Below are 15,573 nucleotides of genomic sequence, written 5' to 3' on the forward strand. Positions count from 1 at the left end.
TTCTATCATTCATGGTCTTAAAGAGATCCATTCATATATACTTAATATGATTTCTTCTAAATATGTCCCTAAGTTTCTTATGACACATAAAGGAAATCAAATTAAGTCTAACGTATATATGACAAATTCCCACATCACGTACATCATTGAAACTTCTCATGTAGTTTTTCCTAGAGATATCGAATATTAGTGGGAGCCTTAAGTGTCTCAATCATAACTTACAAGATTTGCAAGAGGTGGATGAGTGAAAACTTGATATTATCTTAATTACACCTCTTGTACAAGACAGTGTTCATCACAACACTATTTCATCAAAACTTATCTCTGTAGAATTTACTACTATCCTTACAAAAGTTTCGGTGTTTCTTAAATGTGGTCAGTGAGAGCAGTAAAAAGTCCTTATAATGACTTGTAAGAAGTACAAGAGGATGGGGAAGAGAGTCATTAAATTTTACTCCATATTTAAACTCCAATCACACCTCTTGTACACCATACTGCACCAACTCTTATATACTTAGAATCCTAAAAAAGATAGCAACCTAACTAAGAGCTAATCCATAAAACCGAGATTTTTAAAATTACCCAATAATCAACTCAGGAGGCAATCTAGGTTTAAAACCTACTAACATTGATGATTATGTAACCTCCCTAACTAAACTTGAAATGGATGTTGGAAAGTTTAATGATCCTACCCCTTATAATTAAACTATTAGCATAAATCATAATTGACTCCATAAGTCATGCTAACGTTTTGAGATTTGATTGAATCACCTAAGAGTGTTCATAACTAAACTAAATCCCAATACGAAATGTTAAGACTGTAAGAAGAATGATTGATTGTTAAATGTTATATTCAAGGATAAACCAATTATCAAAGAATCTTCTTACCTATATTACAAAAGATTTCTTTAAGAATCATTTTTGTTCTAGTAGCTTATAATAGTTAAGAGCTACGTTAGATGAACATTAAAACAACTTTCACTAACAGTCGGCTTACATACTTATTTGTTTATAAAACAACCTAAAAGTTATAAACTAAAGGTCAAAGAACTTTTAGTTTATAAGTCAATAAAATCCATATATGGTTAATGCAAACATCAAAATGTGATGAAATCTTTATACAATTATTTTCATCAAAAACCAAGTGGATTAATGTACCTACCTTAAAATGAGTGGGAGCAACTAAAAACAAACTTGTCCTTATATATATGACATTCTTCTGACAAGTATATGTTACATAAGTCAAAACATTGTTCACAAACCTTGATATTATAGATCTCAAAGATATTCCTTACACATGTAACAAACAATACTGCTCTACTTTAGAGGATAATAGGAACACATAAATTATTTCCTTATGCTTCATTAAGTAGAAGCCTTATATAAGTTCCAGTCTATACTCGTTTAGATATTACTCAAAATTGCAACACAGTAGATATGTCTAGATTAATGTGAAACATCTAAAAGAGTACTAAGATATCTTTAAAAGAAACGGAAGACTATAATTTAAAAGAAGAAGTGAGAATTCAAATCATTAGATTACTCTAACTTTATCATATTCAGATATAAGAAAATGTAATTTTCAGGATATATTCTTATGTTAGCAGATAAATATATCTCATGGAGGAGTCATAATGAACTGATAACAACAATCTAAGTTATAATGACATAATGTGTTGATTAATCACAACGCAATTAGCAATAAATGTTGTTGAAAATTTATCAATGAACTCATAAGTTTATTAACTCCATATAAATTATATATTGAAGAATTACTGTGATAAAATCAGCTACCATGTTTTCTCTAACAGTAACAGTTCGAGAGGTGTTGCATTAAATTTCGATATGAAACTAATTATTCGTTTATGAACAAATTGAGAAATCTAAATTTTCGTATCGAATACATTCATGATATGCTTAAGGATCCGATAACTAAATGTATCACCCATAAATATTATGAAAGCGCTTATAATAATGACGGGTTATTGATGACTATGCGCAACTGCATATCACACTATGAATGAGTAACTATTAAAATTCCTCATTTGTTTTGATTTTGTACGTCTCTTAATATGTTCTGCATGCATAATGACATATAGACAAATTAATAAACAAATCAAACGTTCTGAAGGGCTTACCTGAAAATTTTGATCATAACTACTTAGGTTTTAAATAAGGACTGCAATATGATTAATGGGGGTCTTGAGGTGATGTTCAATTCAATGACTGTATTTCTCTGCTCCAGTTTAAGTTTAAAGCTAAAATGAGTGTTAACTCCTGATCAGGCTTATATAATACTCATAATAAATGATTACTCGGCCAAGTGGGAGAATGTAAGAATAAATATATATTATATATTTATTAATATGGCCATCATTATCATTTATATTATAATAGATCAAAATATTAATTATACCTTATCATATATTAGTTTGGTAATTATTGATGAGCCATATTACCCTTACTAACTAATAAAGGGTTTCCCCTTAGGTTTATATATAGAGAGATTAATATTAACATCAAAACCTAATCACACACACATGATAATTTTGTGTGCTTCCTCTCTCCTAAACCGGGTTCCTCTCAAGAACACTAACACCATCCTTAACTATACCTCCTAAAGGGGAACTCGATCAAGCTGACAACTATGTCGTCTACATCTAGACTCTACTGCGATTACTACTCCCCATGCTGTAACAGGTTCATAGATTTAATATTTATTATATTTTCTATTACCTACATGGAAAACTGATCAACAGTATTACAAAAAGAATATTAATAATTAGAGTTGTAGTTTATGGTTTTATAAATACATATGAGACTTAATTGAGTATATTTGTTTAAACTGTCAACCTGAAATCTCATCTTATTAAATGGTACAATGAGGTAGATGAGCACCAGTAGAGGGATAGTGATCAGATTTATTCGAGTCTGAATTTAAATTTGTATTCATACATAAATTTACTTTAATACTAGTCCTTAAAATATTTTTATCCGATTGTGGTTGGGTGGGCCAATAAATACCAAACAACTAAACTAGAACTTGTATTCATATGTAACATTTTCTATTTTCGAACTTTCAATAATATTAAGATGACTATATGAGTAACTGGGTGGGCCAATAAATACCAAACAACTAAACTAGAACTTCCACACGGATAGCGACATGGCCATAATTTCTAAACCAATAATAGAGACCTTAAATAAAATAACACACTTGCATGCTAAACAACTACATTTTACAAGTAATCAAACATATCAGTTTAGTTCTCAAATGATTTATTAGAATTGCGACACTCTCTAATTTTACACCACCTTAAACATTTACCTAGATACCTGACCAGTCACCATTTGAGAGAAATTCATAATCCCGTTGGTGTCAACATGATAAAATATTGGTAAAGATTATTGCCTTTTAGTGGAAGGTCGTTGTGGTTCCAACCCATGTAAGGTCAAGTGTAGTGGGGCGTTGGATTGGACGAAAAGGGACGAAGAGGGGCGAGAACACCGGCCTCCCCTCGGCGATATGTGGACGAAAAGGGGCGAGGGCGGGGTTAGTTTGTCGCCTGGGTTGTGTGAAAAATAATAATATTTTATTATTATTACAGTTGTCAAACGGTCAAATATAAAAAAAAATTTATTTAATTTATACAATATATATATATACACACATACACCCTACTTCTCCATTTTATATCCATTTTATACACAAATCATACCCAAATTCTTACAAAAAATTAACAAAATGAATCCTAGAAACAACCCCAACCAACCGAACTACCAATTCCCTGGTTTCGGTCATGGTTCGCAATCGAGCCAACCGAACTACCAATTCCCTGGTTTCGGTCAAACGTATGGTTCGCAATTGAGCCAACCGAACCAATCGAACTTACAATGAAACCCGATGAATCCGTATCAATTTTCCGACCCGAACCTAAACATGTACGCCAACTATCTCAGCACCCGAAACACAATGCCGGCGTTCGGGTCTACACCACCTGAGTCGGAGCCGGCGACGGTACCGGATACGCAAACGTCACGGGCCTCCGGTTCAAGCAAAAAGCCGACCCGTAAACAAAAAAAAACAACTGGGGGAGTCGATGGCGCAACGTGATCCGTACAAGCATTGGAGCGAGGAGGAGGAGGTGGCCCTTGCAAGGGCTTGGATCGTCATTTCGGAGGATCCCGACGTCGGTAAATTTTTTAATATTAAGTATTTATTAAAAATGTATTTAGTGTTTATTAAAATATATACTAACTGTGACAAATAATTTTAATTTGTAGCTAACTTTCAAGCCACCGGGGTGTTTTGGAAGAAAGTATATGAAGCTTGGCTCGAGATAACCAATAAACCCGAAGACTACCGGGGAAAAGAAGCGGTTCAAGCCCACTGGAAGGGGCTTAACGCCGATTGTCAAAAGTTTGCCGGCATAATTAATCGGTTGCAGGGGCCCGGCTGGCGTAGCGGGCATAACGACATCGACATTATAACTCAAGCCTTGAGCGACTTTCGAGCTCAGGGCCAAACTTTTGAGCGGCCCGGGAAACCGTTCAAGTATTTGAATTGTTGGAAAAAACTACGCAGGTGCGCGAAATGGGCCGGGGCACCAACCGTTCCCGTCGCCCAACGAGCCGGCTCATTTCGACAATCAAAAAGGTCGAAGACATCGTCGTCGACAAATCCGAGCACACCAAACTCACCCTCCGATGCTCGTAGCTTCTTCCTGGACGACACGGTTAATTTAGCCCAAGATTTTAATATACCCGACGACGATGAGGTAGAGGAGTTGCCTCGACCACGCGGGAGATCGAGGAAAATAAGGGGGAAGGTTCTTCGTCAACACGATTCAATACGGAGCCCGTTAAAATAAACGAGTTGGTCGGTCGTTTGGAAACAAATGCCACCGTAATTGGAGCCGACCTTCGAGCATCCAACAAACAACAAGAAAAGTTGAACCAGACGTTGGAATTAAAACAAATGAAAGACGACTACGAATCCCTCAAAGCGGAAGGGTTTCACGACGATGGCGCATTATTGTTTCAACGCCGACGTGAAAAAATGCGCGAATATTACGGATATTAGTTTCTTTTTTTTAGTTATGTTTTTTTTTCTTTAGTTATGTTTTTTAATATTTTTAGTTATGCATTTTTTTAGTTATGTTTTTTTGTATTTCTTTTTAATTTTAATGCATTTTTATTTAATTATTTAAATAAATTGGTTTTTATTTAATTAGTTTAATTATAAAAAGAAAATAATAAAAAAAGACACTGTGTGCCCAACTTGTAGCCCCTACACCATTACACTCCAAAAACAAATTTCCACTCCATGCTGACTGGGCGCTACGTGTCACAATTCGCCCCCAATTGTAGCCCTCCACTACACATAGCCTAAGGAATGTAAATTTCTGGAGTATTTTAGCCGTTAAAAAGTTTATAAAAGTAAGACAAACTGTAAGACAATGTTCAAGGATAACTAACACACAAGATAGTCAGTTCACCAAATGCGACATATATATTATTGTCGAAGATCGGAGAAAGGGGTTGTACTCTTTGATACTTACATTGAATGTTATTGCTTATCGTTAAAACTTAAAAGAATGATTTTTAGTTTATAACATTAAAATGATTAACCATAAACAATTAATTAGCATAAAAATAGTTAAACTATGCTATTGTTAGTACTTAGTAGATTCATAAAAATAAGTGTTTCACGTGAGTTGACTCTTTCAGATTTAGGATAGCTCGCGTAATTAAAGGTGTAATTTGTTTGTTTTTTTGAGTTTCGACTGAGTTTCGACTCAATTCATAAATAAACCTTAACATGATTAGCCTCATACCCTCACTTAAAAGAAGTAACCCATGAGAATATAACAAGCTAGATAAAACAACCCTCACTTAAAAGAAGTAACCCATGAGAATATAACAAGCTAGATAAAACAACCCTCACTTAAAAGAAGTAACCCATGAGAATATAACAAGCTAGATAAAACAACCACACATGTAGACATTCATCATGATAAGCCGCTAGTAGACATTCATCATGATAAGCCACTAATAATAATAATAACATGAAAAAAACAATAGATTCAACATATATATATGATTAATACCCCATATATTTAGACTAAAACTATCTACCCTAACTAAAATACTAAACACAAAGATACCTTACTCATGTTGACCAGTCCAAAGAAAATAAGTGTTCGATCATTTTGTTGTGAATGAATATGTGAGAATAGATTATGGATGATGTATCATGTGTCCTTCCTTAGTCATGATGTAGCCCTAAGAAGTCTCCTTTATTGCTCAAAATGCAAGGACACAAATATCGACACATATTTTAACCTCTAGACTCATTGTAATTTTTTAGTCCGACTAACTCACGCATCTCTAAGTTACTCTTAAATATGCACATTTGCCCGTTAAAGTACTAGAAACCTCAACCATCTAAGGAGTAATACCTTTTCTCACACCTTAATCGTTGATATCATTATGTTACATACCCTCTGGTAATTTTCTCTAATATTGCACAAAAAACCAATCTCCAAAACCTTATAAGTTGTTTTATATTTTGATTACGCAAACCAAATTAAAAGAATGATTGGCTATCTCATCTGTCTTTTAAAACTTGACATAGCATATAAATAGGATCATCATCTTCCATATGCACCGATTCCAAGGGTTTAACTGCGTGATTATTATAAATCTATGTTTCATTCTTTATTGAACGTAGTTTTGAGCAAGCACATGGGATATACTAGTTTTCCACGAATAAGAAACCCGATGGGAAAACCCGAAATCTTTCATAATCTGGTATGTGTTTGGAAATACCTAAACCCGACCCAAACCCGATCCATTACCATCTCTACAAACTTGAGACCTTAAAATCACAAGTTTAACCATCATTCTCATGTCATTGAACCAGAACTCGAATGTCTCTTTTTGATTTTGTATAATACAAAGTAGTGAACTTTGGCCTTGACTACTATCCCTTGGGGGTTAAAAGAATGTTTTTGGGTCGATTAATATACACCATAAATATAAACTAATCCAGTACGCGCGCGCGTACCCTTTCACCAACACCCTCACTCGCATTCAATAAAAATCTATATATACGCATATGTGCGTATATATATATATCGACTGATATAGATCACCGGAGGCGGCTTTGCTTTGCGACGGCTAATCTTATTATTATTATTATTCATTTGCCTGTCTCCAATTTATAAACCTAGGGTTTACATGGCGTCTGAGGATGTGGTAGGAAAGACCAGTGCTACAATCGCTAATCTCGCTGAAGAAGCTAAGATTGCCAGTGAAGGTGTTAAGGCTCCCAGCCGCCACGCGTTACTCAGCATCTGCAAGTCTCTTGTCGCCGGTGGCGTTGCCGGTGGAGTGTTAGTTTCTCTTTCAATTACTTTTAATTGATTGATTAGACTTCCGATCTGTGTTATACATTTATTTATTTGACCTAATGATTATTATTATTGAATAAAGTGATTAAATGTATGTATATGATAATTAAGAGCTAAAGTTTGTACAAGGAGGTTTAACTTTGAGTCACTAGGAGTTAATTAGGGTTTGGAGGGAAGCTAATTATTATTGTTTGAAAGCTGGTTATGTATAATTTCTCTGTTCGTCGTATATGTTTAAGTAAGATTATTCGTTTTGACACGCTATTTTGATGATGATGTGGTTATTAATTATTATGCTTTTAGGTGTTTAATTCATGGAAAGATTGATTTTGTTGTTTGAAGCTGATTATGTATAATTAAGATAAGATTATCCATTATCAGGAGATGCATTTGTAAAGAAGTGTAGTACTATGGTAGAAGAGTCGGTAGAACATGCAACAAGGAAACATACATGACCATGTGGTTATTAGTTATTATGGTTTTAAGTGTTTTAACTCATGGAAGGTGTTCTTGACATTGTACGATATATCTGTTTGATCTACTCTATTTCAATTTGTACTTGGCCTGTGATTGATAAGAAAGTGTTTTAAAAACATCATGATAGATTATATTAGCTTGTTTTGTGGTGGAAGAAACTAGTCATAAGTTTTAGGAAAAGAATTTTTAAGTTTCTTCATAAGTTTCCGTTGATTAGACCCTTGGTTTATAAACTATAACAGGCTGCTTGTTTATCTGGTTGTTTTTTGCTGCAGATCAAGAACCGCTGTTGCTCCTTTAGAAAGACTGAAAATTTTGCTCCAGGTTGGTCATCTGTCTGAATGTTTACTTTTTTTTTTCCATGGAAAAATAAATTAATTAGTCGTCTTTATTTCAAAATTGGCATAATAATGGATCTTTTAGTAAAAGTGTGATTCAACGCTGATTATTTATTCTCAATTGAGGATGTTGTTACGAAGTTGTTAACACAAACTCACAAAGGTCTTTTCTCTATTAACAAAAACAATGATAAAATGTAGTCAAAAGTGTAACGAAAGACGTGACTCGTGAGATCAGTTGCATTTCTAGAGCTATTTTTATCAGTCCATATAAATGAGTGATATAACCTATGCAGAGGCTATTGCTTGGATAGACGTTAATCAAATTGAGATAACCTTGCCTTAAACAATGAAAGAATATAGAAAACTCAACATACTTAGCTTTTGTTTTTTTGCAGGTCCAAAATCCTCATGCAATCAAATATAATGGTACCGTTCAGGGGTTGAAGTATATATGGAGAACAGAGGGTTTTCGTGGGCTGTTCAAGGGAAATGGCACTAATTGTGCTCGTATCGTTCCAAACTCTGCTGTCAAGTTCTTTAGCTATGAAGAGGCATCAAAGTATGTGATCTTTTTAAATTAATAATTTTTTTTTTGGGTTCTGTTAACAAAGTACTTTATTATATAGTTTATTTTCTTAGATTGAAATGCAGTTCTGAACCAGTTTGTAGGAATAGAGAATATAATATATATCTTTTAGAAGACAGGTTGAAATCATAGAAAATGAAAGTGAAATCAAATAACGCCAAAATTGTCAAATATCTTTACATATTAGTCAGGTTTCCTTCCGTTTTTTTTTTCTGCTTTCTTCATTTAAGATATAAAAGCTATTGACTTTGCTTCAACATACTTACCCTTTGTGATAAACAGGGGAATCTTGTGGCTCTACCGACAGCAACCCGGAAACGGTATGAAACATTTTTATTATCTTACATCACTAAATCCCTGAGCTAACAAATACTTGTTCACACATGAACCTATTAGATAATCTTTTAAATCTATTTTCAGAGGATGCTGAACTGACCCCTGTCTTACGCCTTGGAGCTGGTGCCTGTGCTGGAATAATCGCCATGTCAGCTACCTACCCGATGGACTTGGTTAGAGGTCGGCTTACTGTGCAGGTATTCTTCAAGATATCTAGATATTAAACATTTTCAATAGCTATACAATTCTTTATTTGGTTCACATTAATTACAAATGCTTTAATTTTTGCAGACTGATAAATCTCCAAGTCAATATCGAGGAATCGCACATGCTCTTGCAACCGTACTTCGTGAAGAAGGTCCACGTGCATTATACAAAGGGTGGCTTCCTTCCGTCATTGGCGTCGTAAGTCAAAAAGTCACACATGTCGTAATGATTGCAGATATGTACACTGGTCACTAAAATTGTGGTGTATATATATAGGTACCATATGTGGGTCTTAATTTTGCGGTGTATGAATCTTTAAAAGATTGGTTGGTTAAATCAAGACCATTTGGGCTAACCGAGGACACTGACCTGAGTGTGATAACAAAGCTTGCGTGTGGAGCTGCAGCTGGAACCGTGGGTCAAACCGTTGCGTATCCACTCGATGTCATCCGCAGAAGAATGCAAATGGTTGGTTGGAAACATGCAGCTTCTGTTGTCACTGCAGATGGCAAATCAGCCCTTGAGTACACCGGTATGGTTGATGCTTTCAGGAAAACTGTTCGTTATGAAGGCTTTGGAGCCTTGTACAAAGGCTTGGTCCCAAACTCAGTCAAGGTCTGTAATTTTGTATCTGTTTTATTTTAGTATATCAATTATTAAAATTGTAGAAATATTCTAATCTTGATTTGTGGAAAACAGGTGGTTCCTTCGATTGCGATTGCGTTCGTGTCGTATGAGGTGGTTAAGGATCTACTCGGAGTAGAGATGAGGATATCCGATTGAAAAACATCCTAGTTATGATAATAATTATGTTGAATGAATAATATTATTTTTGCTTGCAGAAGAGAAAGTAGGAGGGTATAAACTATGGAGGTCATAATTTTTTTTGTTGTCTTCTCTCTTTCGGTTATCTTTCAGTTACTGAGAGGTTTAGAAGTTGTTAGTGTTGATATAGTGGACCCCGGTACATACCCGACACTTTCTCTGTCTGCTGTGGTTTTTTGGTGTTTGGCGTTCGCGTCACACCAACACCACCTAATAAGGATATTTAATAGAGTTGGTGAGCTGTTTGATCTGTATTATGGGTATGATTATGAGAATGATTTCTTTAAACAATTAATCTGTTGATTTGAGTAATTTTTGTTTGATGGAGACGCTGCTCAGGTTATGCTGAAAAGGTCATTTTCATTTAAAAATTTAAGAAACAAAAAGGGTTACAGACAAAAGACCGGCATTTTAAGCCGGTTTTGGGTAGGTTTCCAACAGCAATCTCGGAGACCAATCTGGTCTCGAGTTTCCTAGCTTCTTTATAGAAGCTCGGATGAGTTTTAAACCAGGGTTAGTTGCGTCTTGTGTATCTGCTAACCAACTCGAAAAACGCCTTTTTATAAAAGTCAGAACGACCGCGGTGATAATCAATCCAAACACACAATTGCCTTATTGCCTCCCTTTTCTCTTCTTTCAAAACGACCATCGTTTGATCATTTTCCTTTGCAAGCTTCTTCAAATCCCTTAACTTGCTCTCCTGTTTCATCACTTTCTGTCTTGCACCAAGAATCTCCTTTTCTTTGTCATCCAATTGAACCACAAGCTCATCAAACTCTTTCTTAACTTGTACATTTTCCTTCACAATCTTCTTCAAATCCCTTAACTTGGCTTCCAATTTCAACACCTTTTGTCTTGCAGCAAGAATCTCTTCTTCTTTATCATCCATTTGAGCTACAAGCTCATCGAAATCTTTCTTAACTTGTACCAAATCACCGTTCTTTACTCTCATCCAATCCTTCACAAAATTTATCATACAACATACTTTTGACACCCGATTCGTGAACTCTTCACAACATTCCACATACCGAAGCCCAAACGTCTCAGCAACGCTTAATGTGTCACTCACCGTTGAAGTCATGGCCTTGATGCTACGCAATGCTAACTCAGCGTCTTTTCTGTCTTGCTCGTTTTTTTCCCGGGTGTTTTTGTACCAGTCTCGGGTTTCATTGTGAAGCTCCTCCGCCACGGTGATTCTTCTGCTCAAAAGCCGGACACTGTCCTCTGATTTCTTTCTGAATTCGTTGATCATTTCTACCATTTTCTTAACTGTGGTTCGGACACTAGAAAGTGTTTCCGTATTTTTTCTCTCTAGTGATGCTTTTAAAACATCATTTTTTCCTTCAAGTTCTGTTTTATCAGTTTGTAGTGATTTGTATTTTTGCTCAAGTGACTCCATCTTGCTTGATAGCTCTCTCTTTACGCCCTCGATCTCTGATTCGAGAGTAGAAATTTTACTATCTTTCTGTTGGAGTTCTTCCTGCAGATGAGAATTTATCGTTCTTTGATTCTCGTTTTCGTATTTTGACAAACAATTTTCACCATTTATACTTCCAATCTTGACCACCAAGTCTTTTACTTGTTGTAGTAATGCATCTCGTTCTTCGATCAAACCCTCTTCGTTCTTGGTCTTTTGTTTTAATTTCTCTGCTAATCTTTCTAATATTTCACGAGAGTCCGAAGCTTCCTTCGTGTTTTTACTGAGCTTGGATTCCGTTTCATGACTTTGAGCTGTTAGTCTTTTTAAAATTTCAAGGGAATCCGAAGCTTCTTTAGTCTTTTTACTGAGCTCAATATCCTTTTCTTGATTTTGAATTCTTAAAGACTCGAGTTCTTGTTCCTTTTGGTGTGAGAAGTTTTTATACTGAGACCGTAAAGAATCCACTTCCGTTTCCAAATATTGGACACGGTTCATGGATTCCTCAATCTTGCCACTAAAAAGCTTCTCGCACTCGTCTAGTTTCGTCAAAACTTCACTCTCCTTCTCTTTAGATGCAAATTCAGGCTGAAATACCGAAATTTCCTTCAATTTTTTATGGAATTCATCATGTTTGCTTTTCAGTTCTTGTTCATGTTCATGTACTTGTTCATGTGCATGTTCATGTTCATGTTCATGTTCACCCTTTTGAGAGTTTAAGGTCTCGATCTCGTGCTTCAAAGCGATGATTCTGTCTTCTAACACCTTCATATTCGAGGACGGCTGTCTTTCAATAGTTGGGATTTTATTCTCCGCCTTTGCACCATCTGTTGTTGTTGTCACTTTTGCTTGATCAATATTTGGTGTTTTTGATCCGCTATCTGGCGAATGATATCCTGCGGATTCCATGCCTAATGAATTTGAAGATGAAGTAGACTCATTGTCTTCTTTATCTTCTTCATGCTGCATTTTTACTTCACACCTTCCCGGCCTTTAATCTTCGTACAAATCACACATTGTTTGGTACTGTTTATAAAAATACTCGATCACATTCATTGCTTCGAATCGTTTATTTTGTTTTGGTCTTTGTTACCAGAGTTTACACTCTTAACAAGCTTCAAGATTCGGTCCAGTTTAGAATCCGTTTCTGCATATAAAAAATCTAAATATTTCAAATCATGTGTGACAGTACCTACAAAAGAATATCATACCGAACCATTAACTACAGGTTGGATAAAGCTTAATGATTTAACTCATTATGATCCTGTAACATATTCATTGATTCGTTCGACCTGAAACATTATTACAATCAAAATCTGAAAATTTCAGGCCCTTTTAGAATTACCAAAACCAAAATGGAGCCATCTTGACTAAAACAATTATTAAAATAGCCTAGACTTTTTAAATTACCAAAATAGCCGTTGACTTTCTTGCTCCTGCGCGAACCCTTTACCTCCAGCGTCATTATGAAAAAAAAAACTCTCATGCGCCTTCTGCATCGTCTCTTTGTTTCAATCCATTCGATAGCCATGATAGCATGCTTTTGCGCCAATATAGGTCCGCGACGTGAATCTCTCGTACCAATGCTTCATCCTTGGTAATTTAACAAATTTATGGCTATTTTGGTAATGTTTTTTTTTTTTTTTTGTCAAGATGGCTATTTTGGTGATTTTCGCAAACTTAATATTATCTTAACAAAAAACTATCATTATTTTCAACAGGTTCATAGTTTAGATTCGCCTGAAGTGATATTTAACCTATACTAGTTGTTATTCAATGCATTCAAGCACGATATTTACAACAATAATTCAAGCATTTCGTTACGTAAACCACACAACAACAATACAAACATGATCGGTAATAAGTCGAATATTAATTCATTTTCTCATATTTAAACAAAATATTGCGTATCACCATCCACAAACCATAGATGCATTTGCATTGAATATGCATGCGATTGTGAACCTAGATGAATGCAAAATACATGCATGCTTATAAGCAGAAACCTTCAGCAATGAGATTTCGTCGAACAAATCAACAAAGAACGCATGTAAATGTGAAATTAAACGTACATATTCGGAATCAACGCATGAAATGTGCTTTAATGCCGGATTATAGACAACGACGATTACCTAGAATTGGGAGGGAGAAGAACAACAAACATCCATGTGCAAAAGAAACTTTGATCTGAAAACATCACATGTGGTTGATAAACAAAACTGGTGAACGCGGTAAACGGGGAAAAATGTTTTTTTTTTTTTCCCTCACTTTCTCTATCACAAGTTTGTATTCAAATCTAAAACAAAATTTTTAAAATAAAAGTTTTGCTATGAATATTTTTAGTTATACAAGTTACAAGAATAACAAGTTTCTTGCAAGCACTAACATTTAATTTATAGAATGCTCTCATCAAAAAGATATACCGAGATTATGATCTATATATTTTAAGGCAACACGTAACGCGACATTAATTATATAGCCATTATAGGGGTGGATAAAACCTCTGCATCAGGGCATGGACAACTTCAAATAGGACATATCATATCATTGGTCTACAAATCTTCAATTACAACTATTTTGAATCTATAAGGTAAATCATTCATATTCAACATTAATCCTTGTCAACATCGTTTGAGAGACTACTAAATCGCTTGTTGTGGTATGTTAATTAAAACGTGAATTAATTAACATAAAACACTATTGTAGAAAATAACCAAGACGTAACATTAAAAGACCCATGTAAAAAAGGAATTCAAAAGCCGGAAAAACTATAAAAAACTTTAATGAAATGTTCGTCGATATGGTTAGATGATTGTACATTATCACACGCAACTTAGTTTTGAATGAAACTTAAAACGAAACAAAGATAGAAATAAACATTTCAAAACGTATCTTCAAAATTTTATAGTATATATCACATTCTAAACGTTATATTAATGAAAAACATATAAGTATGTCACATGTCAAAGTTTGGTTGGCCAAAATTAAAAGAACATTGTAAAAAAATTGTTACTAAGGTTGTGTTTGTTTTTGATTAAAACATCTGCAGGAGGGGTGATGTCTGCAGGCGCGCAGACATCACCCATGAAGACTGTTTGTTTTTTTTTTAAGATAAGATCTGAAATCAGCTTCTTTTATCTTAAAAAAGAAGCTAAAAATTATTGCTTCACACATCTTCACCCTACCTGCTCTCCTGCTGCCTCCTCTCCAACCATCCAAAAACAACAATAAGCATCCCATAAACTCCGGCCAGATATGATTCACCTCCGTCATCGCCTCCGGCAACTTCATCGTCGCAAAAATCCTCATCACCCCACCGGAAAACTCAGCACTAGCCTCCGGCACTTCAAACGCAATCTTCCCTTCAACAATTGACGAGTAGGAGCTAATATTATACGTCTTCACCGTCATCGATCCGTTGGAACCCTTGAACGCGATAAACGATTGAGCCCCCGCCATTCCGGTCTCGATGGGATTAATCGCCCATGCCACCCATCCATTTCGAATCCGGTGTACAACGGTGAGGAAAACGGGAGAAAGAGTAGGGTCGCCGGAAATACGCCGTTTGAGACGCCGGACACGTCGCCGTCACGGTTGGAGACGGAGGAGACGTCTTCTGGCGACGACGAAGACGTTTGTGGCGGTGGTGATTCGAATAGTAACAATGGAGTCTCTTCTACATCGTCTTCTGGAACTCCTTGTACTTCTCTTTCTTGGTGATATTAATGAATTAATAAATAATTTATTAATTAATGTGTTTGTATTTTCAGTTTATGCAGACAGTGTTAACTTATAAAAACAAACAGTCTTATTTTTTCAGCTTACAGAGCTTCAGACCACATCTTCAGCTGCAGACATAAAAACAGATGAAATCAGCTTACAGACAGTTTATGTCTGCAAAAACAAACAGCACCTAAATGTGGAAGATATATTGTAAAATTTTGAGGGGCCTTACTGTAACTTTTGAAA

The 15,573-nt window shown here is 35.3% G+C and overlaps 2 protein-coding genes across 2 annotated transcripts; one reads left to right on the top strand and one right to left on the bottom strand.

The window, feature by feature from the left end:
• The first annotated feature begins 7,227 nt into the window (after positions 1–7,227).
• LOC143579362 (mitochondrial adenine nucleotide transporter ADNT1-like) lies at positions 7,228–10,312 on the top strand. Its single transcript, XM_077062694.1, has 8 exons — positions 7,228–7,397; positions 8,168–8,216; positions 8,629–8,792; positions 9,102–9,139; positions 9,240–9,352; positions 9,447–9,560; positions 9,639–9,977; positions 10,062–10,312. Exons 1-8 carry the CDS (start codon positions 7,243–7,245, stop codon positions 10,143–10,145), a joined length of 1,056 nt encoding a protein of 351 aa, XP_076918809.1. The 5' UTR covers positions 7,228–7,242; the 3' UTR covers positions 10,146–10,312.
• A 2,344-nt stretch (positions 10,313–12,656) lies between these two features.
• LOC143579368 (auxin-induced in root cultures protein 12-like) lies at positions 12,657–15,063 on the bottom strand. Its single transcript, XM_077062697.1, has 2 exons — positions 14,790–15,063; positions 12,657–12,751 (listed from the first exon to the last, which is right to left on the bottom strand). Exons 1-2 carry the CDS (start codon positions 15,061–15,063, stop codon positions 12,657–12,659), a joined length of 369 nt encoding a protein of 122 aa, XP_076918812.1.
• Positions 15,064–15,573: the final 510 nt, after the last annotated feature.

Source organism: Bidens hawaiensis, unplaced genomic scaffold (assembly GCF_021521415.1).
Source record: "Bidens hawaiensis isolate Kalapana, Puna unplaced genomic scaffold, B.hawaiensis_p1.1 tig00029671_1, whole genome shotgun sequence".
Lineage (NCBI taxonomy): Eukaryota > Viridiplantae > Streptophyta > Magnoliopsida > Asterales > Asteraceae > Bidens > Bidens hawaiensis.